At 45.2% G+C, this 22,716-nt stretch overlaps 5 protein-coding genes and 1 pseudogene across 5 annotated transcripts; 3 read left to right on the forward strand and 3 right to left on the reverse strand.

Annotated features, from left to right (window-relative positions):
• The first annotated feature begins 139 nt into the window (after positions 1-139).
• On the forward strand, positions 140-566 carry LOC102449848 (histone H4). The gene has a single exon (XM_075934829.1). It carries the CDS (start codon positions 207-209, stop codon positions 516-518), a length of 312 nt encoding a protein of 103 aa, XP_075790944.1. The 5' UTR covers positions 140-206; the 3' UTR covers positions 519-566.
• A 1,109-nt stretch (positions 567-1,675) lies between these two features.
• LOC142818228 (histone H3) lies at positions 1,676-2,217 on the forward strand. The gene has a single exon (XM_075934804.1). The coding sequence runs from the start codon at positions 1,739-1,741 to the stop codon at positions 2,147-2,149; it is 411 nt and encodes a 136-aa protein (XP_075790919.1). The 5' UTR covers positions 1,676-1,738; the 3' UTR covers positions 2,150-2,217.
• Positions 2,218-2,361: 144 nt separating this feature from the next.
• LOC142830377 (histone H2B 5-like) lies at positions 2,362-3,682 on the forward strand (annotated as a pseudogene).
• Positions 3,683-3,807: 125 nt separating this feature from the next.
• LOC142830376 (histone H3) lies at positions 3,808-4,338 on the reverse strand. Its single transcript, XM_075934798.1, has one exon. It carries the CDS (start codon positions 4,276-4,278, stop codon positions 3,868-3,870), a length of 411 nt encoding a protein of 136 aa, XP_075790913.1. The 5' UTR covers positions 4,279-4,338; the 3' UTR covers positions 3,808-3,867.
• A 1,112-nt stretch (positions 4,339-5,450) lies between these two features.
• On the reverse strand, positions 5,451-5,870 carry LOC102450092 (histone H4). The gene has a single exon (XM_006125906.4). It carries the CDS (start codon positions 5,808-5,810, stop codon positions 5,499-5,501), a length of 312 nt encoding a protein of 103 aa, XP_006125968.1. The 5' UTR covers positions 5,811-5,870; the 3' UTR covers positions 5,451-5,498.
• Positions 5,871-11,848: 5,978 nt separating this feature from the next.
• On the reverse strand, positions 11,849-14,285 carry LOC102450334 (histone H1-like). The gene has a single exon (XM_075934838.1). It carries the CDS (start codon positions 14,271-14,273, stop codon positions 13,620-13,622), a length of 654 nt encoding a protein of 217 aa, XP_075790953.1. The 5' UTR covers positions 14,274-14,285; the 3' UTR covers positions 11,849-13,619.
• Between the last annotated feature and the right edge of the window lie 8,431 nt (positions 14,286-22,716).

Consider the following 22,716-nt stretch of genomic DNA (forward strand, 5'->3'; position numbering starts at 1 on the left):
CCCGCCTTTTTTCTTGTAAAACTCGCCCTCCTCAGGCAGCCGGAGGCAGGGCGGTGAGGTGGAAAACAGGGTCCATGCTCCGCCCCTTTCCTTCACGGTTCTCAATCAGGTCGGCTCCCAGATAATATACAGCGAGTACAGCGAACTGAAGCCACTTACTCTGTGCTAGGTTTTTATTTGTGGTGCTTAAAGCCTATAGCGTAAGCATGTCTGGTCGTGGTAAAGGCGGCAAGGGTTTGGGAAAAGGGGGCGCTAAGCGCCACCGTAAAGTGCTCCGTGATAACATTCAAGGAATCACGAAGCCGGCTATTCGCCGTTTGGCGCGCCGCGGTGGCGTCAAGCGTATTTCGGGCTTGATCTATGAAGAAACTCGCGGAGTGCTGAAGGTGTTTCTGGAGAACGTGATTCGCGATGCTGTCACTTACACCGAACACGCTAAGCGGAAGACTGTCACTGCCATGGACGTGGTCTATGCTCTGAAACGCCAGGGTCGCACTCTGTACGGCTTCGGCGGCTAAGTTTTTCCTCTCACACCAAAACCATAAAAGGCTCTTTTAAGAGCCACCCACACTTTCACAACGAGAGCTCAATTACTAGTGGTGTCTTCTAAAGCTGTTTAAGGGTATTCTATTTCCTCACGTGACCTAAATCATACATTATATAAGGACGCATTTATTTTCTTTCACGGCTGAAAGGAGAGGACTAAGGCTGGGATGACGTTTTTGTTTTCCCCTGAGAACCTGTTTCAGCTTTCTGGCTAACAGGACCCGGGTTTCCTACATAGTCCTTTGCCTGGCAGCTTATGAAACGCCACGAGAAAGCTGCAGTAAAGTCCCCTACAACCGGGAACACTAACCTCCGATTTGTGCCGCCCTCCCCCCGTTTGTTGGGAGGGGAGAGACTTCCCACGGTGTTCCCCGAGGCCATATGTTTCATGCACTTTCAAATCTTGTAGAGAAGATACGGAGGGCATGAGATGTCAATAGAAAACCTCTTTGAGAATTACAACTCGTAAGCATTTAAGATATCTTGTCTCCTCTGAAGCTTAAGACAGGACTGAATGACAAAAAGGTTCTTCATGAGGAGGCAGCGCTCCTCGTTCCGAGAGAAATGAATTGTTGGATACTGGTAGCAGTGAGTGTCACCTTCTAAAAGCTATGTATGTAAAGAAGGCACGCCCAGGAGAACGAAGCGACTTTTCTATGCAATTGGCATATCCTGTGGCTTCGCTCTTACCCTTCGGGGATTCGTGCCCCGCTCATGCTTAATTAAGGTTGCTCGTATGTAAGTTACGGCGAAGATGGGGGAATAATGTTTGGTCTCAAGAAACACCCGTTTGGAAGCGAAATAACAAGGTGCCGAAACATCACTTTAAATGGGGGGGGGGGAGAGGGGGAACTAGACGGTGAGGGAGTGGGAGGCGGAGTCTCGGAGAGAGGGAACCGTAAGAAACCGACTATGGGGAGATTCACAGAGCGCGAATTTCAGCGACCTGACCGTTGAAAGCCGGTTTAGAGACTTGTCTGAACTGAACAGGACTGGGAAAAGGCGTGTCCGATTTTTGCTGCACCAGGCGCGGGCTTTTCAAATGTTCAAATCGTCCAATGATAGCTGGCTCCATCTCAACAACCAATCGAAAAGGAGTGCTTGCCTATAAATACCGCCTGAGCCGAGGGGGTTTTATCTTAATTCTGTCTATTTGCCTGACAGTTGTAAGTGAGGGTCAGGGTTGCTGAAAATGGCCAGGACCAAGCAGACCGCCCGTAAGTCAACCGGTGGCAAAGCGCCCCGTAAGCAGCTAGCTACTAAAGCTGCCCGGAAGAGCGCGCCTGCCACCGGGGGAGTGAAGAAACCTCATCGGTATCGCCCCGGCACTGTTGCCCTGCGAGAAATCCGCCGCTACCAGAAATCTACCGAGCTGCTGATCCGCAAGCTGCCCTTCCAGCGCCTGGTGCGAGAAATCGCCCAGGACTTCAAGACCGACTTGCGCTTCCAGAGCTCGGCCGTTATGGCCCTGCAGGAGGCGAGCGAAGCCTACTTGGTCGGGCTCTTTGAGGACACCAACCTGTGCGCCATTCACGCTAAGCGAGTCACCATCATGCCCAAGGACATCCAGTTAGCTCGCCGTATCCGTGGTGAGAGGGCTTAAAAGCTTAACTCCTTTTGGCAACAAGAAAACTATCGCGAAAGATCCAAAGGCTCTTTTAAGAGCCACTACATTCACACTGCAAAGGAGCTGTACCACACTCGTCTTTTCAGCACCATTCCTGTCCAGTTAAGTTAGTGACTTATGTATATTTCATACTCAATATTCATATTTTCTGGGCCTGATTTATAGCAGTGTAGCTAGCCCCTCCTGTTCACTAGCCGGCTATGAAGTTATTGTGACTCTGTATGCAACTTTGGGAGACTATGCTTGAGGCTCTTTTGTGAGCTCTATGTTGTGTGTCAGTGTATACATTTCAGACTAGACCCGCTCCAGCCACCAGGAACAGGCTTCATTCTGTAAAGAACATATTGTTCATCAGCCTCCTCCATAAGCATTTCCATATTCTATCTGGGTCGTGAAGTACCTTTAATTTTTTCTTATCTCCTTTTATTGCCTCTATCGCTTTTGTGGTTTAAGCAGGGCACATGACAGTTTACCTAAAGGAAGGTAGCAGTGCACATTCCCAGGGGGAGAAGTGTAAACTTAAAATCATTTTTTTAGTAACAAGATTTGGAGTAAATCTACGTAGCACCATGATTATATACATAAGCAGAGGGAGTCTCGTGTTTCCAATGGTGCTGATGGACTCGTGTAACAAATTTAGGCATATTGTTCTTGCATATGGGCCTCTGAATTCTTTTTTTATTTACTAACCTGTACCTGTTTTAAGGATAGTCGTGTTCGCCTAACTTTAAAAACGAGTTTTCATATGGCTCACACAATCATGAATTTAAAGAAGAAATACCATCAGATTAAATGGGTTTCCCCTATGAAAACACATTATATGCATTTATCTCAAAAATGGCAAAGGAGCAAAAGATGTTTTCGTCGGTAAAATAGTGCTGTGTGAAAAATAAAATATTGAAAGAATACTCTGAAACTCCCACCACCTGGAAAGAATGAGCAGAATACAAAACCTTATAGATGAGCTGACAGGAATCTTGCTGAAAAGACGAGTGTGGTACAGCTCTTTTGGAGTGTGAAGGCTTCCATAAGTAGAGGGGTCGTCGCTTTTTAAAAATGTGCTCTTGTTAGGATTTCAGGGATTGAGGCAGAGTATATAGATACAGCGGATACTTTTATCAAAATGTCTGAACCAGCAAAATCTGTTCCCGCTCCTAAGAGAGGCTCTAAAAAAAGCTTGTTATTAAAACTCAGAAGAGCGATAAGAAACGAAGAAAGAGCAGGAAGGAAAGCTACTCTATCTACACGTACAATGTGCTAAAACAAGCTCACCCAGGACACCGGCATTTCTTCCAAGGCCATGGTCATCATGAACTCCTTTGTAAATGACATTTTCGAGTGCATTGCGAGGGGGGAAGCCTCTCGCCTGGCTCATTACAACACGCGCTCAACCATCGCTTTCCGTGAGATCCACACTGAGGTGCGTGTACTTCTGCCAGGGGAGACAGGGTGTCTGAGGTCACTAAGTACACTAGTTCTAAATAACCGTTCAGTTTTTTTCAGCAGTAACTTAAAAGGCTTACGAGCCACCCACCTTTTCAGTTAAAGAGTGATGATCCTGTGAACGAATAATAGGCATAAGACCTTAGAACACATTTCAATTACGAGTGTGCTACAACTCCTTTAAGTGTACATTTAGTGGCTCTTAAAAGAGCCTTTGGGTCGTTTGGAAGTTGCAGGACAGTGAGCTGCCTTTAAGCCCTCTCACCACGGATACGGCGAGCTAACTGGATGTCCTTGGGCATGATGGTGACTCGTTTAGCGTGAATGGCGCACAGGTTGGTGTCCTCAAAGAGCCCGACCAAGTAGGCTTCGCTCGCCTCCTGCAGGGCCATAACGGCCGAGCTCTGGAAGCGCAAGTCGGTCTTGAAGTCCTGGGCGATTTCTCGCACCAGGCGCTGGAAGGGCAGCTTGCGGATCAGCAGCTCGGTAGATTTCTGGTAGCGGCGGATTTCTCGCAGGGCAACAGTGCCGGGGCGATACCGATGAGGTTTCTTCACTCCCCCGGTGGCAGGCGCGCTCTTCCGGGCAGCTTTAGTAGCTAGCTGCTTACGGGGCGCTTTGCCACCGGTTGACTTACGGGCGGTCTGCTTGGTCCTGGCCATTTTCAGCAACCCTGACCCTCACTTACAACTGTCAGGCAAATAGACAGAATTAAGATAAAACCCCCTCGGCTCAGGCGGTATTTATAGGCAAGCACTCCTTTTCGATTGGTTGTTGAGATGGAGCCAGCTATCATTGGACGATTTGAACATTTGAAAAGCCCGCGCCTGGTGCAGCAAAAATCGGACACGCCTTTTCCCAGTCCTGTTCAGTTCAGACAAGTCTCTAAACCGGCTTTCAACGGTCAGGTCGCTGAAATTCGCGCTCTGTGAATCTCCCCATAGTCGGTTTCTTACGGTTCCCTCTCTCCGAGACTCCGCCTCCCACTCCCTCACCGTCTAGTTCCCCCTCTCCCCCCCCCCCATTTAAAGTGATGTTTCGGCACCTTGTTATTTCGCTTCCAAACGGGTGTTTCTTGAGACCAAACATTATTCCCCCATCTTCGCCGTAACTTACATACGAGCAACCTTAATTAAGCATGAGCGGGGCACGAATCCCCGAAGGGTAAGAGCGAAGCCACAGGATATGCCAATTGCATAGAAAAGTCGCTTCGTTCTCCTGGGCGTGCCTTCTTTACATACATAGCTTTTAGAAGGTGACACTCACTGCTACCAGTATCCAACAATTCATTTCTCTCGGAACGAGGAGCGCTGCCTCCTCATGAAGAACCTTTTTGTCATTCAGTCCTGTCTTAAGCTTCAGAGGAGACAAGATATCTTAAATGCTTACGAGTTGTAATTCTCAAAGAGGTTTTCTATTGACATCTCATGCCCTCCGTATCTTCTCTACAAGATTTGAAAGTGCATGAAACATATGGCCTCGGGGAACACCGTGGGAAGTCTCTCCCCTCCCAACAAACGGGGGGAGGGCGGCACAAATCGGAGGTTAGTGTTCCCGGTTGTAGGGGACTTTACTGCAGCTTTCTCGTGGCGTTTCATAAGCTGCCAGGCAAAGGACTATGTAGGAAACCCGGGTCCTGTTAGCCAGAAAGCTGAAACAGGTTCTCAGGGGAAAACAAAAACGTCATCCCAGCCTTAGTCCTCTCCTTTCAGCCGTGAAAGAAAATAAATGCGTCCTTATATAATGTATGATTTAGGTCACGTGAGGAAATAGAATACCCTTAAACAGCTTTAGAAGACACCACTAGTAATTGAGCTCTCGTTGTGAAAGTGTGGGTGGCTCTTAAAAGAGCCTTTTATGGTTTTGGTGTGAGAGGAAAAACTTAGCCGCCGAAGCCGTACAGAGTGCGACCCTGGCGTTTCAGAGCATAGACCACGTCCATGGCAGTGACAGTCTTCCGCTTAGCGTGTTCGGTGTAAGTGACAGCATCGCGAATCACGTTCTCCAGAAACACCTTCAGCACTCCGCGAGTTTCTTCATAGATCAAGCCCGAAATACGCTTGACGCCACCGCGGCGCGCCAAACGGCGAATAGCCGGCTTCGTGATTCCTTGAATGTTATCACGGAGCACTTTACGGTGGCGCTTAGCGCCCCCTTTTCCCAAACCCTTGCCGCCTTTACCACGACCAGACATGCTTACGCTATAGGCTTTAAGCACCACAAATAAAAACCTAGCACAGAGTAAGTGGCTTCAGTTCGCTGTACTCGCTGTATATTATCTGGGAGCCGACCTGATTGAGAACCGTGAAGGAAAGGGGCGGAGCATGGACCCTGTTTTCCACCTCACCGCCCTGCCTCCGGCTGCCTGAGGAGGGCGAGTTTTACAAGAAAAAAGGCGGGCTGTTCAGCCTGCTCTCTTCCCCACCCTTCCCTTCTCCACTCGCCATTGTTGGCGCGCTGCTCTAAGTGACACTCCCCAAGATTTGAGTTTTTAAAAAAGAGATAAAATAGATAGATTCGACGCGATCGAGGATAAGTCCTTCGTTTGTAATATCGAGATACACTATCAGAGCTAGACGATCACTAGGACCCTTTCCGGCCTTGGAATCCATGAAAAAGTCGTGCTTGCTATAATTAGGATTGCAATGAAACCTCGCGGTTTCTGGCGCTATGGCCTGGCTCTGTGAAATGTGCAAAGGAAATGCTACTTTCAAGCTGTACTGTTCAATTTGTCCTTAGCTTGTAACTGAGGGTTCTCCGGAAAAGCCGTCTTCACGTTTGCAGCCATTTTCTTTTGAAAACCTTTCTCTGGTTTTCAAGTATTCACGGACTGCATCAAAATCCGACCAATCAGATTTTCGGACACATGTTTTCCCCACTCCTCTGTCGCCGCCTCCCCTCGCCAGGTTCTAACTCTCCTACGGGGAGCTTAATGTAAAACGCGCACAGTTATTTCCATCGGAAAACAGAGCAGGCAGGACACCTTCGATACATTTATTCATTTGGTGGCATGCAGTCTTTTACTCGTGCTCTTATTCTTACTTCAACTACTGTAACTGGCTAACCTCCTCTATAATAAAAAATAGTTCCTGACTGCAGGATTCTGTGGCCTCAGAGCCGTCCTCTGGCTCTTGTCCTCTGGCTCTGTGTCCCCCTCTGCAATATTGTTCATGATTTTCTCCTCCTGCCTCTGTCCACTCTGGGATTGTCCCTGAGACCATGAAGTATCTATAGGGATTTTTGGAGCTGAGGTGGGGTCACCCCAAATATATCACCCAGCTCGTTATATAAGCTCTGGGTCCTGGGCACAGTGCCAAATTGGCATGTCTGGTGGTAGGCATTTTACAGCTCCTTCTCTTTGATCTTGCACTGCAGTGTATCCTGGTCATGGACCCTTTCAGTTATCCATCTAAAGATCTGCCCATAGGTATCATAATTGCCATGGCTGGAGCATAGCTGGGACTGAACTGGCTCCTTTCCCCAAACAGTGACAAGATCAAGCACCTTGATGTGGCTCCAAGTAGATCTTTTGGTGTGCGAAGCAGACATGGTCACCTGGAAAGATGTACCAAGAGCACACAAATTCAAAAGGATTACAAAGGGCAGGTCTGAAAACTGGTCACCTGACGGGAGGGCAGTAGAGTTCAAACCAATAACTAGAGAGGCAAGAAATGGCATTGTGGTACACGTAATGGAGTCCTGTCGCAGCACTGTAGTACAACATGGTGTCCACACTGGCACCCCAGTACTGTATCCAGAACACAACAAGCACTATGTTTCTCATCAAGGTGGTTTACTCAAGACTGCAGCAACTGCGAAGCTCGTGCACACCAGGTACCTTATCAGTATGGACATCTTTGAATGGAGTGGGCAAAATATGGTCCACAGGTTCAATCCGGTCCATCAAACTGACATCTGACCCAGCGGGATCCTTAGGAAGGCTCCCTTGCTTTCCACATGCCACCCAAAACAGCCTGTAGCCAGAGCCATGTGTTTTCTGCATTCCAGGCACGGGAGGGAGGAAGGGCAGGCCTCTTGTGGTTACCCTATCCTCCAGCACAATCTCACAGCACTCATTGGCTGGAAACCAGGCAATGGGAGCTGCCTGGGCCGTGTTTGTGGTAAAGACAGAACATGAAGTCTGCCCTCTACCCCGGACACACAATGCACAGAGAACACTTTACCAGTTTGACTTCTGCTCTGTGTGGTGTAGAAAGCAGGGAGCCTGCCTGACGCCCCGCTGGGCTGCTGGCTCAGAGCCACCTAGGTAAGCACCTGCTGGCCAGAACCTGCCTCTGGCACCCTACCCGATCCCTTGTCCCAGGTCATCACTAAAAACTCTGCACTCCCACCTACAACCCTGCCTCAGGTCACAAACCCTTCCCAGATCTTGCATCCTTCCTCTAGGTCAGAATCCTCTCCTGCACCCCTGCCCCAGGTAACAACCCCCTCCCAAACCCTGCATCCCCTCCAACACTTCTCATCCAGGTCAGAATCCTCTTGTGCACCCATACTCATACTCCCTCCCAGATCCTAAAACTCAATCACCTGCCTCTAATCACAATCCCCTCCTTCACACAAGCTCCCTCTCAGACCCCACATCCCTTCCTACATCCCAGTCCCCTACGCTGAACTCCCTTGTCCTCCCAACCTTCATCTCAGACCCCACACTTCCTCCATTAATATCATGGAAGAACACAGCTCTTGGCCACTTACCAAATTTTGAAAGTGGGCCCCCCCATCAAAAATTATTCCCCCCACCTGCCTTCGGAAGTACAGCACTGGAAAGTGATTTACTGCATTGTAACTTGTCAGGCCTTAGATTTGTGAAATTTTACCTGAGATTTTGCCAGCAGCATAGCAGAAGAGGCATCCTTCAGACTGAAATCTGGTACCTTTGAAGCTCTGGGTAAGAGTTCACAAGACTAAGGCCTTGTCTATACTGGCATGTTTTGTTACCAAAACCTGTCTTTTGTTGATAAAACAGTGAGAGCGTACACACTACAATGCAACTTTTGTCCAGAAAATACCCACTTTTGGCAATTAAAAAATTCTACCTCCACAAGAGATTTTGTGTTTCCCCCTCTTTTTATTGTCAACAAAGAGCTAGTGTAGACTCTGTTGTTTGTTTTGTTCAGAGAACTTGGCTTCTACCAGTATCCCACAGTGCCTGCCTTGTTGGCTTTGCTCAGTGTTTTGTGATCTCTGCTGCCCCGCAGGCACGCCCCCCCCCCCCCCCGCCCACTCCCCTATCAAAGCTCCAGGAAGTATCTGACAACTGAGTGAGCTGCTCCATTTGGAAACAAACAAAAAGAGTAAATCATTAGAATCCTACCCCACTAGAAAAACAGCAGCAGGGAGACTGCTTCTACAGGGGGAAGTGTGGAAAGACTGCTATGTTGCTTTGACATTCCTCAGCACAGAGAGCTCACAGAGCTACTCATGATGCTGCTCCCAGCAACTGAGAATGCTGCGGGAGAACTTAGAGAGCATCCCAAGAAGTGCAGGGATCAGCTCTGCCTTCCCACAACACTGCACTATAGGATGAGTACCCACATTGTTTTGCTCTGTCTATCAACAGGGGAGCTAACAATATGTTCATGAAATGTCAACAATGGGAGGCAGAAAAAGAAGTTTGTCTGGTTTTCACTTTTGCCGACTTTTGCATGTTGATAGCACATTTGTGATCAAACCTTCCTACTGTAGACATAGCCTTAGGAATAGAAACTTAATGAATTGGATAGAGAAGGCAGGTCAGGAGCTTTTGTTTCCCCTGTCTCATGAAATAAGCATAACTGGACTGGTGATAAAATTGAGAGATTACAAATTTAAAACAGACTAAAGGATATAAACTTAACAGGTGGTTGCACTATAGAATGTGTTCAAATGGAGTGTAGTGTTGACTTCAAATTAAGAAAGAAATGACTGAACATTTACACCAATAAAAAGAATTTCCATCTGTAAAATATTTAGTGGGGCCTGGGAAGAAAAAGATATAAAAACATAGCATTTTACATCTTAAAACTGATCTCTAATTATTAGAGAGTAAAAGAAGATCTTCCTGTAGAGGTGAACATTGTAAGGACTCTTGAATAGTTACTTTTACAAATGGCTTTGTATTATTTTTATTTTGTCATTTTGAATGCAATTTTTATAATTGATTTATTCGTATTGTTTGCCTTTTTTAAAAAAAAGAAGTATATCGACTTTTAATGAAAAAAAATGAGCTGCTCCACTAAAATTAAGATGGCTGTATTTTGAGAATTAGGTCAAGAAATGTACGTAAGTGTGAGCTCTCTAAAATTTATGCAGATATTAATAAGCTATGACAGTAAACTTATAATAAATGTTGATTGGATAAGGTGTGAAAAGGAGACCAAAAGATTAGCTTACAAAAAAGGTCTCCTGACACATTTTAATATCTCTTTTAAGATTTTCCTTAGTAAACAAGAGAATGTGGATCCATAAATTCATGAACCAAATTGTTGTTTCAGATATTAGGCCTAATTGGTGTGCAAAATAATGATAGCATGGTCTTTTCTAGTCACCATTCCTGTTTGGGCTCTCAGGCCATGTCTACACTACAGATATGATTGAAGCAGCCACAGTCAATCTTCTGGGGTTCAAATTAGTGGGTCTAGTGAAGATAAATTAATTCAAACTGAGAGGGCGCCCCCATCAATGCCAGTATTCCTGCTTCTATGAGGAGTAAAGGAAGTTGAAGGGAGAGTGTGCCCCCTTCAACTTCCTGCAGTGTAGACAGTGTCAAAAATTGCATTAAGATACTTCAACTTAAGGTATGCAATAAACATAGTTGAAGTTGCGTACCTTAATTCAAACTTATCCCTTAGTATAGACTAGGCCTTAAAGAAAAAGACTTGAGGGGAGGGAGAGATGGAGCACACAGAAGCTACTGAAGCAATTTTCAGTATCCTGGCTATCATTCCCAATATCACCTATGACCCTTGGTCTTCATCATCCTAATCCTGAAACTGTGATGACTTTGCCAGAGTTGGCAAGAGACAGGAATCCAGATAAAATTGCCATATGTATCAACTCTATTGTAACTCCTAACACTGTGGGAGTGGGATTTTTATATTTGTATTTCAGGTTTAATAGCATAGTAATGTATGACTTAATTTCATCCTGCTAACCACTCTTTTTTCTTGTGACCCTCATTAGGCCATTTAGTTAAATATACATATTTTTGTATTAAGATTTAATAATTGAGAGACAGGATTTTGCATTGTGTCTATGTTAATGAGATTAGAAATATTGAAGGCCCGGGCCTTCAATGTGAACTGTTTTGATTACAAGATTTAGTAAGGTTTAATTTACAATGCTTTTTGCTTTTGCTCAATATAAAACACTGCTGGTTGTATCTTTTTGAAAGGCTGTGTGAATGAGGAATGTATCATCAGAAAGAGATAAGGTGTGAAGGCCATTGTTAAAACCAGATGGTCAAGAGAAGAGGGGGTGAAGAGACTCCAGGATGCCAGAGAACCATCAGTGCGTATCCATGATCAGGGATTGGCAGATTGACTACACCAAGGTGGAGCTGGCACCCCTAAAGACAATTGATTAAACAATCCAGGACAGGATGACCTCTCGGAGGTGTTTTGGACTATTAACATCAAAAGATAACCAGAATCAAAAGGGAAAGAGGATTATAAAAGCAGGGTGCTTTGCCATGGAACTTTGGGTTAATCTTGCCACCAACTCCAGGAGCATCGGATTGCGACTGACAATGCCCAGCTCCCCTCTGCGAGCAATCTGGCTGGCCACTAGATTGATTCAGACTCTGGACTGGTAACTATAACATTGACTGGCGGGACTGTATGCATGGTGTGTGTGTGACTGAAAAGCATATGCTACGGTTGTATTCTCAATAAATGCGGTGTAATGCCTTTCCCTCTATAAAAGGTCTTGTGTGCTTTGTATAACCATAACACCACCACACTAGATAAAATGGGATAGGAATTTAACAAGAACAGCTCCAGCCCATGTCAACTAACTTCTCCCCAAAAGGACATATATTGCCATCAGTGATACCGCTGCAAGGTGTTCCTTCTAAACCTCTCCCCAGCTACAAGGAAAGAGAACCAAGGATATTGTTAAAATGAAACCCATTTAATACCTTACATTTCAAATATTTGAACTGCTTTTTTCTTTTCTATATCTTTAATTTAAAAAATTAAAGGATGCGTAATAATGGGCTTATCAACCCCCAACCTTGTTTTAATGGTGGTAGAGTTCATCCAATGTACATTGTAACAGTCATAGTTTACGCCAGAGCAATGTGACTTATGTCAGTATAGTTGCCACAAAGAAAAAGTTTGACTTGAGGGAAGTTGAAGGGAAATACACTGTATTGACCACATTAAAATATTATCTCAACGGAGACACTCAAGCTCCTCCATGCTTTAGGCTCATACTTGACATTAAGCAGATTGACCACACAAGTATCAGGGGTATATTTTTTGTTATCCTCATGAAAATCCATTCCAATCTGGCCAGTTTACAAGCCTCTCAAAATCATCACATATGCTAAGCAAAGCATTTTTGTTTGGTGCCTCAAATGTTTCAAGATTGGCTGCACTGACCTCCATCAGACAGCTGAGCAGAACTTTTTCTCTGCAAAAACTCCTGACAACTACAAAGGATCACTGTAGTTTCAGGCACCTGGAATGAAAACAGGGATTATGTCTTCTGTAGTTTACATGCCCTCACTTTTTGCACCCTGACAGAATAAGAACCATATATTCTAACAGGAATAAAGAGAGGAGAGGTGCTTGGTAAAGGAGCCGGACAGGAAATGGTGAAAGGCAACGACTAGCACATAGGTATGTATAAAAGGGATTACAGTAAAGATGGAAAAGGCAAAAGGGTCTGTAACTATCACAAAACAGTCCCTTCCAGAGTCTGGTATAAAACAGATGAGTCCCGAATATCAACTATCTATCATCTGTTGTCAGAAAATATCCCTAAAGCCCTGTAGAACAAATGTGTTTCATTCATTCTTTCTTTCCCGAGAAAGAATCCACATATGGAATAGCCATCTGTGCTCGTTGCTACCAGTTGGACAAACTGGCTGAGGTTTACAAATGTCCCAACCCTCGGGGAATTCCTACTATATTCAGGTGAAGGTCATTTTGAGAGGTATCAGTGAGGAAATTATTTCTGGAGTATTGGGTGAAAGACTGAAAGCTGCCCAGGAGAGAAACGAAGATAGAAAGCGGAGGTGAGGATGGAGGAAAGACTGAACAGAAATTAATCAAGGGAAAGCGGAGAACAAAATGAAAAACGCTTCTCTTCCAGTCCCATAAATGGTGCTCCGATTTCAGAAAATAAAGGTTTCCAAGAACCCAACCAATCTGATCTGAAGAGAAATAAAAATCCCCGGGTGTGATAGCTTGTACTTTGTAAATGGACAGGATTCGATGCACGCAAATTACTCGGTTACATTACATGCGAAACTCCAGATTTAACACTGCGACCCTCCCCCTAACTCCAAGGAGAGAAGCGGGTACGAGTTGGCACAGGCCAATCCTGGCACAGCGCGGGCTTTTCAAACCCACCAACGGGCTTAACGCTGATCCCACCACGGCGAACTCAGCAGAGAAAGAGAAGGCTGTGCCTGAGCCTGTGCGTACGCGCGCAGTAAGAAAGATTGTTAAAGGCTCATTCCCTCCCTTCAAAGAGGGTTGGGTGGGCAGAAGAAATCTATTTTTAAATACAACTCCCCTCTAGTGTAAATAAGCCAACGTCACGTATTAAAAGCGTTGCTTGGGGCGGGAGGGGGACAAGAGGGACGTGTATGAAATTAAACATTTCTTTGTCCCACATTTCCATTACTTTACTTTCGAAAGGTATTTTTTTCGCGCCACCTGTAAAACAGCACGAGTTTACTGACGGGAACGGAGTGTTTCAGCTCCTCTGGTAAAGGGGTGGGTGGCTCTTAAAAGAGCCGTTGGATTTCTCATCAAGACATTTGGTCCAGCCCTTATTTCTTCTTGGGCGCTGCCTTCTTGGCTTTGGTTGCTTTAGGCTTGGTTGGTTTGGGCTTGGCAGCCTTGGGCTTCACCGCCTTGGCCTTAGCCGGGCTCTTAGCTGCCTTCTTGGGCTTGGCAGGTTTAGCCTTTTTCGGGCTCTTGGCTACTTTCTTGGCCGCGGATGCCGCTGGTTTCTTGGCTTTCTTCGGGCTCTTTTTCACGGCCGCAGCCTTTTTGGGTTTCTTGGCGGCGCTGGCGGGCTTCTTGGCAACTGGTTTCTTAGGCTTCGCCGCGGGCTTCTTCTTGGGTGCCTTTTCCTTGGTCTCGCCCGGCTTCTTGTTCAGTTTGAAGGAGCCCGAGGCGCCGGTGCCTTTTGTCTGCACCAAGGTGCCTTTGTTCACGAGGCTCTTGAGCCCCAGCTTGATGCGGCTGTTACTTTTCTCCACATCGTATCCTCCGGCGGCCAAAGCCTTCTTAACAGCAGCCAAGGAGAGCCCTTTGCGCTCCTTGGAAGCGGACACCGCCTGGGTGATCAGCTCGGTCACGCTGGGACCGGAGGGCTTACGCGCTTTAGCGCTGGCTGCCGCTTTCTTCGGCTTCTTAGTAGTGGCTTTCGCCCCAGGAACGGAGACAGCAGGAGCTGCAGCAGGCGCAGTTTCCGACATAGCGACAAGCGATCTCTAAATTTTAGGAGAGAGAGAAAAACTAGAGCAAGAGCAGTTCAAATGGTTGGTATTTATAGAGACAAGCTGCTCTGTGATTGGCGCATTAAAGAGCCCGCCCCGCTGAAAGCAAAATGGTCTTTCTCCTCTCTCTGTGTTTCTTCGAAGTTAAAAAGGGGTATTTTTTGCGAAATATCTATCACCAAGTCACCCTATTTTTTAACTGCGTGAAGGGGGAGACAGGGTTTTTTCTTTCACTAGAGTCGTCTACTTTAGGAGAGACTAAAAATGAGCTAAAAATGCCAATAAACCGTGAGACCTGTAACTGGAAATAGCTTTGAAGAGGGAAACTTTTCTTTTTCGTTGTAAATTAAAACCATATAATTATCAATAAAATCATAATTATAATTAAATCTTATTTTTGAGAATGTTTTCTTTAATTTAGGGTATAAAGCTAGTTATTTGATGTGATGTTGCCGGTATAAAATGGTTTCAAGAAGAAGAAAGTAACACAAGTTCTGTACTTTGAATATGGATGAAAGAAATACTGTCTTAACCATATCTTCTACCCCCTAAAACACTTAATTCTGTCAACAACAAAAAAGGGAAAACTACAGGGCGTGTTTACCCTACAGGGACAAAGTCAAAATAAGATATGTAAACTCAGCTATGTCAATTGCAATTGCATAGCTGAAGCTGAAATAGCTTAATTCAGCTTTTGGCACTGTCTATACAGCCAGAAGTCCAAGGAAGAACACTCTTCTTTTGACTTCCCTAAGGTGCATCTACACTGCAGGGCTTAACTTGAAATAAGCTACACAAATTGAGCTATGTCAATTGCGTAGCTCAACATAGCTTATTTTGAAATAGGAAGCATCTACACAGCACTTATTTCAAAATAGAGCACTCTTCCTCTGACTTCCCTTATTCCACATACAATGAGGGTTACAGGAGTTGGAGTAAGAAGTCTTCCAGCTTTACAGTATTTTGACACTACTTAGAAATAACTGCCTGCAGTGTAGACCCGGACTAAGTTATTTCGGAATAGCGCTAGTTATTTGGAAATAGTGTTGCAGTGTAGACGTACCCTTAGGGTGCATCTACACAGCAATCTAAACTCAAAATAAAATGTGCAATTTGCGCTATGCAAATTGTGAATCTTAATTCAAATGTATTTAGAAATAGCTTATTTTGAAATCTGGTCCATCTACACAGCACCAAATTTTGAAATAATGTGCTATTTCGAGCCATCCCTTAACCCTTGTCAACAAGGTTTACTAGGATGGCAAAATACCACGCCCCTTATTTTAAGAAATATTTCAAAATAACAGGCTTATGTACACGCAGGGTAGTTATTTTGGGATACTGGAGGTATCCTGAAATAGCCCCGCAGTGTAGACATATTCTTACTCCTCGTGAAATGAGGGTTACAGAAATCGGAGTAAAAAGTCCTCCATCTCGAAATTATTTTGAAATAACAGCTTACTGTGTAGATGTGCATTTTGTTATTTCAAAATAACGCTGCAGTGTAGAATTGTCCACAGAGAGCTGATCAAATACATTAAATATAATTAATGTTATTGCTCTTTAAATTAATACTATTCCAAGAAAGTCACCTTTTTCATTAAAAACAATAACCAGTTTTAATTTTAGTGTTCTGAACTTTACTTTAAAATATTTAAAATATTAAAATTTAAAAGAACTATTAGCCTTTTTGTTTAACCACATTCTGTTAAAACTAATAGAAAGTCAGAAGCAATGTTTTAATAAAAAAACTAAACCATATGGAGAAGTAAGTATCAAAATCTGATCAGTGGTTTTTTTCTATAGAATTAATATAATACATGAAATTGGCTTCTGTGGTGAGGAAAATCAAAGTTAATAGTATGACAGAGTAATATATGTTTTCCACCAAAAACAGAATGAGATAACTCACTATTTTTGGGGGGCTTTCAAACAGTTTCAAAACTAAACCAAATATTCTTTTTAAAGAGACTGTCAAATTACAGGGAAGGGGCTTATTTATTAATAAATTACTTTAGAGTCACAAACAATTGAAGAAATTGCTTTTCTTTCACTTCTACAGTGGGAGGTAGCTCTTATTTGTGATTGTATTAGGTAAAAACTAGGCCCCACTCAGCTACTAAACAATAGTGAAGAAGCCTAATTTTATATTGAATGTAATATAGTACCATGTTTATTATTAATAATTAATACTAATTACTAAATAACAAACATATTAATATTATAAAATCTAATCTAATATTTGACCAATCTGTAATAAGAGGTAATAAGCAAATATTTACTATTCTGTAACTCCCCTGGTTATTTAATAAATATAAGTTGTTTTCCTGCACAAGAGACACAGGTTGTGCTGTGGATAGGGCCCTAAAATATTCGTTAAAAGTAATAATAGGTGTATGTCATCAAAAACCAGGTTAAAGGGAGAGAAGTTGTTGTGACATTTCAGTGTTAACCCAGACCAAGGAAGGGTCTGTTATCACACCTGCCTTGTAACTTTTTAAATGCCTAACCCTATGCTTCTATGGCTCAGCCTTGACACCAGTAGTCAGCATACAACCATAAAGGTCTCACCCTGTCTTCCAGCAGACAAGTTACTCCTTGCAGGTGACCTCAACAGCCCTTCCCATCCTGTCCCCTCAAATCCTTCTACTCCCAATTCTTAAGCACCAGGCACTCAGACTTCTTCCCTGGAAGGAGTGATGCCTGCAACCAGTAATCAGTTTGCTGAAGGTAAATTTATTAATCAGAAAATATAAACGATAATCCATTTACTCCTGTAGGTTATTTGTGCTTATATTTCAATGATTAAAGGTCTCCAGTGACTTGATTTAAATCTGTTTGAAATGAATTGATGAGAACCAAGCCTAATCTATCCACTAAAGTTATGTCTTCCTAACTTCATTTGTTTCAGTTTAGTTTTGCATGCTTACACACCTAAATCTGTATGCTACTGATGTAGACACAGGGACAAATTATTATTAATAAGGTGGTAGTATAGACAAACTATTACTTCTATTGAGTCTACCGTTCCTCCACCGTTCCTCCAGAAGCTGTCACACAGTGACTCTGAACCCACCACAAGATACTGTTTTTGAAATGTTTTTTCCTGTTTGCCCACTTTAGCCAAGGACACTTACTACCAGTGTTTCCTGAAAACTGAGTGGTGGGTGGCAATGCAGGAGAAATTTAAATGCTGCCCAGTTGATTAGCAGAGTGACCTCAGTTCATAGCATGTGTTCCTACTGCAGGTGCACATCTGCACATACCTCTGTGCACATAAAATGTATTCCACATATGGATTGAAAAATAGTTAGAACATTGCTTACTACCAAGCTTTGTAAAAATCTAATCAGGCAGACAGAGAGCCACTAAACATGCTCCTATCTCCAGCAATGTAGAAGTCATGGGAAGAGAGGCTGTGTAAGCACAGCCAATGACTAGACATTTATGTGAAGATTTTATGGGGTTGCTGGTGGGTGCTGAGCACCCACAATTTTTCCCCATAGCTGCTCTAGCCATGGAGTCAGCATCCATGCTCATATCCACCTGTAAAACCCAGCAGAGACCGGGGCTTAGGGAGTTATACATAGGGGGCATTTGTACATTCTAAAAGAAATTAGAAGCATTTAGCAACCTACCTCTTTTCTTCATCCAGTGACAGAGATCCACTGCTCATGGTTTCCCTGAGTATAGAATCATTGCTTTGCACTGTATTAATTGCTTTAGAATTTGTAGAGTTTAAGTATTTAAGGTTTAAATTGTAGAGTAATTGTTTTTAAGGCTTGTGAAACTTAAACTATGTTAACTGCTTAAAGCTTGCAATAAATAAGAAAGTGCTTAAGTCTCCCTGCAGTGTCCTGGTTTCTCTTCAATCTAAAGTAAATTGAATCACATGACACAGTGTACTAACAGTATGTCCTAATAATGCATGGTATATAATATGTTGCTTGAAACTCTCAAACTGTATATTCCAACTTCAATATTAGTACTACAAACATTTAGAATCAAAATGTACATATGAATTTGAGGAGTCATTACTGAGCTGTAGCTGAAAGTTGCTGGAAAGTATAATTTATAGCAATCAACATCACACTGGTAATTTTTTTATCCAGATCTTATGGACGACCATGCCTTACATAGTCAAATGGAGGAGTCTATCTTTTCCAACAAGATGGGGAAACATACACTCCAGGTCCAAATGAAAAAAAAACAAAACAAAAAACCTGCACTAGCTTCTAAATATCCACTGAAATCTAAGCACCTCCAACATACATATGTAAAACCTTCTATCTCCAGTCTCAAAAAACCAAAATCTTGGGGTTTTTTTTTTCTTAGCTCGGTTTTGTTGCTTGATCCTCTCTCTCTCTCTTTCTCTAATTTATTTGGGGAATAAATTAGTTTTGTCTTGAATTCTGAAATCGGTGAGATTCCGTGGCTATTCTTAACTAACTCTTTGTGGAAGTGAATTCCATAGTCTAAAAACGTATCTCCTGAACTTGCATGTCATCTTTACTGGTGAATAGGATAATGATACCAGAGGAGCAAAGCTACCATAGACCTTTAGAAACCCCTTTTGGGGGTACCTTGGCCAAATGACCCAGCAGTGGTTGTGAACTTCTTGCACCAATAAGCCACACCTGAGTCAGATTTTTAAGAGTGTTTTACAGTGGAGTCACAGAGAGTTCCCATGTGTACTGAAATTTATCGTTCCACCAAGTTCAGCTTGCCTTTGTGATAGATGATTCCTTCTATCACAAATCATAACAACATTTGGGTTATTCACAATCCCAAAAGACCAGTCATTTACTTCAGTGCAATTGCACCTTAGATCCAAGGAATGAAAAAAAAAACCTACAGTACTTTATCCCCCTCACTGTATCCTTCCCTGTTCCAGCTCCCAACCTGCCTCACACTCCATTTCCCTGTCATTGCATGACTCCCCATCCCACCTCTATCCCCCTCACTGCATCCCTCCCAATCTCAGACCCCATCTCCATCACTGCATCCCTCCCCATCCCAGCTTCTGCTCCCATATCCTTCTTTGAATCCCTCCACATCCCAGCACTCAAACACAGGGATACACATACCTTAAGCTCCTGGATGCTGGTGGTGGGGTGACAGACAGCACATGCTTTAGCTCGAACCCTGCCATATGAGAAGAGACGCAGGAAGCAGCAGGATATGACTCCTCAACATGACCACTCAAAAGCCTCAGCACTGGAGTGGTACTACTTCAGGAGGGCAAACTTTTTGGCTTGAGTGCCACCTCAGGAACAGAAATCATATGGAGGGCCAAGCAGGGCAGGGTTGTGCTGAGGCTGTGCCTCCCTAACCAGCCAAGCATGGCTTGAACCTAGCCCTATATCTAACCCCTCTCTGACCTCTGTCCAAACAGCTCTGCTTTCCAGCCCTTCACTGCCCCCTGGAACCCGTGCTCCTTATCCAATCCCCCTGCTCCCTGCCCTCTTAACTGCGGGTATGTCTACACTACCCCGCTAGTTTAAACTAGCGGGGTAATGTAGGCATACCGCACTTGCAAATGAAGCCCGGGATTTGAATTTCCCGGGTTTCATTTGCATAAGCCGAGCGCCGCCATTTTTAAATCCCGGCTAGTTCGAACCCCGTGCCGCGCGGCTACACGCGGCACGAAGTAGCTAGTTCGGATTAGGCTTCCTAATCCGAACTAGCTGTACTCCTCATTCCACGAGTACAGCTAGTTCGGATTAGAAGCCTAATCCGAACTAGCTACTCTGTGCCGCGTGTAGCCGCGCGGCATGGGGTTCGAACTAGCCAGGATTTAAAAATGGCGGTGCCCGGCTTATGCAAATGAAGCCCGGGAAATTCAAATCCTGGGCTTCATTTGCAAGTGCGGTATGCCTACATTACCCTCCTAGTTTGAATTAGGAGGATAGTGTAGACATACCCTGCCTCCTTGGGACCCCTCTTCCCTCTATCCAACACCTCCTGCTCCATGCCTCCTGACCACTACCCCCAGGAATCCCACTTCCTATCCAAACCCCCCTGTGCTCCACTCCCTGCCCAACTCCCTGGGATTCCCTACCTTCAATCCAACCCCCTCATATTCCTTGTTCTTCCAGAACTCCCCTGCTTCCAACCCTTTGACTGCCCCTCCCCCACCCCTGCAGCCTACCTGGCAGGCCCTCTACTCCCTGCTTCCAGACTATGCTGTCCGGAGCATCTGGGCTGGCACTGTGGCTACCACATCCTGGTATAATTGTGGTTGTGGGGAAGGGGTGGAATGGGAAGTGCCAGGAGGCTAGACTCCATGGGTAGCTGGATCACCATGTAGCTCCTGCTCACCATGCTTCCCTGGAAAAGTCCCTCCCCTGCCCTGACCCAGCCAATGGGAGCTACACCTGCAGGTCAGGAGTAGGGCAGCACAAGGTCACACACCCACACTGGAAGCCCCCAACACTAGGAGCTGGACATGCTGGCTTGGATGCTTTCCTGTGGGCTGTGCAGTGGCTCACAGGAAACTACCATCCCTACTGTGGTGCTGACTGGAGCCACCAGGATTCCTTTTGGAGCGGGTGTTCTAATCTAAAAGCAGAAGTGTGGTCACCTTATTCCTGGGTCAGTGTGGGGCAAGCAGACCATGTCACAGTCACTATTTGCAAGGTGAGGCCTTTTAGCTGTTCTCACTGGTGCCTGTCTGACCCCTGAATATGCTCCTAGGCCTCTTTCTCCTCTCCTCTGACCCAGAGACAGCACTAGGTTCTTGGTGGCTTCCCTGGCTGGCAAGCTAGTGATCTTCCTCTCTGGTAGCAGGTCAGCTTCCTTGTGACTCTTCATCAGCCAACTCATAAAATAAGTCCGGCTCTTTCCTTTTCTTTGCCCTTCAGGCCTGGTATGGACTGCAGAGTTAATGGGACAGGTCTAGGTGGGCCCAAAGGCTCTCCTTAACCCTTTCTGTGCTACTGGCCAGTTTCTCTCCTTCACCAGACTCCTCATTCACCTCAGCGGGTTCTGTAGTGGCAATGGGGTGGGACCCCAGTGACCCAGAACTGCTATCTGACCCCTTCTGGCCCAATGTGGGGTTCTATACCCCATCATAGGTGCCCTAAGGAGCACCCCTGCAGCGCCTCAGGCACCTGGCAAAAGGAATGGCTGGTGTACAGCTGGTGTCTTCCCATGGCAGTGATGTCCTCCTCCTGCAAGAGAGGAAGGAGACTTGGATGCCCCTAGGAATCAGGGGTGTATTAACAGTAACAGCAACAGCCGCATTTCCATAGCACCTTCCTATGTCTTAGGGACAGATTTACACTTCTGACCCCTGGGAGGCACTCTTCCCCTCTAGAGATAGTCAGTGCTATCTCCCTCTCCCTCTCCCGCCTACATATCACCACTGTAAGGTGAGCTCTGGCCTCCAATCCCTCAGCCTCCCTCTGACAGCTGTTCCATCTCCCAGCCCAACTGAGATGCAGCTCACATGCTCAGAATCTCTCCTCCTCAACCCCCTCTACCCAAGCAGGACAGGGAGAGGGCTGCAGCTGAGAGGGCAGGGGGGTTTCTAGCAGCAGTAATGTGGGAGATTGAACCTTTTCCCCAAGTGACAAATGAAGAAGCTGTAAGATGGCAACTCTAGTGAATTGGGCTGATGGACAGCCCCTGAAGACTGACTTCTTCAGTTCTTCCCAGAGCAGGTCTAGTCTGGCCATCAGCAAAACTCCCCATCCCATGTGCCTCAACTCTGTCTGGTCAGTTTGCCATGGCCCAGTCTGTCCCCAGCCCCAGGAAGCTGCCAATGACAGGGGCAACTCTAACTGGTAGCTCTTGTGACATGGAGTGTGGGAGTCCCTGGCAGAATCCTTACCCCTCCCCCTCCCTGGCTGTGTTCCTGTAGCCCATTCTCCTGTTGTCAATCCCAGCACCACAGACCTTTGGCAACATGTATTGTCAGCCCTGCAGGACAGAGAGTGTGTGTGTGTGTGTGTGTGTGTGTGTGAGAGAGAGAGAGAGAGAGAGAGAGAGACTCATCCTACAGATGTGATCAATCTCAGAGGAGTGGGCAGGAGTGAGCAAGGGTCCCATCACCCAGTTGTGGTCACTCCCAGATAGGAGAGGGTAGATGTCTTTAGGAATCCCATTGCCCAACTTCCATCAGTCTCAGTCTTCTACTAAGTCCTATTTTCCAGCTGGCTTTCCTTATCTCTTGTTGTAGAATTAGCTGATGGAGCTGGTAAATACACTCCCTGGTGTTCTGGCTTATGTCCTTGGCTGAGCCGCTGATGACATTCCCCATCTTGGTGAGATGTTCTGAGTTCTAAAGGAAGGCAGAAGATAGGGGCCATTCTACTGTCAGCTTCCAATGTCCCCTGGGCCAGGAGGATCCTCTCTCCCCCAAATCCCTCTGCCAGAGATGCTGGGGGGGCAGGGGAAGGAGCAAGAGCTAGATTCTTAA

The sequence above is a fragment of the Pelodiscus sinensis genome, chromosome 1 (genome assembly GCF_049634645.1).
Source record: "Pelodiscus sinensis isolate JC-2024 chromosome 1, ASM4963464v1, whole genome shotgun sequence".
Lineage (NCBI taxonomy): Eukaryota > Metazoa > Chordata > Testudines > Trionychidae > Pelodiscus > Pelodiscus sinensis.

What these genes read in the sequence shown, in the direction of transcription:
- LOC142818228 (XM_075934804.1), top strand. Translation starts at nt 1,739, where the DNA reads ATGGCCAGGACCAAGCAGACCGCCCGTAAGTCAACCGGTGGCAAAGCG.
- LOC142830376 (XM_075934798.1), bottom strand. Translation starts at nt 4,278, where the DNA reads ATGGCCAGGACCAAGCAGACCGCCCGTAAGTCAACCGGTGGCAAAGCG.
- LOC102449848 (XM_075934829.1), top strand. Translation starts at nt 207, where the DNA reads ATGTCTGGTCGTGGTAAAGGCGGCAAGGGTTTGGGAAAAGGGGGCGCT.
- LOC102450092 (XM_006125906.4), bottom strand. Translation starts at nt 5,810, where the DNA reads ATGTCTGGTCGTGGTAAAGGCGGCAAGGGTTTGGGAAAAGGGGGCGCT.
- LOC102450334 (XM_075934838.1), bottom strand. Translation starts at nt 14,273, where the DNA reads ATGTCGGAAACTGCGCCTGCTGCAGCTCCTGCTGTCTCCGTTCCTGGG.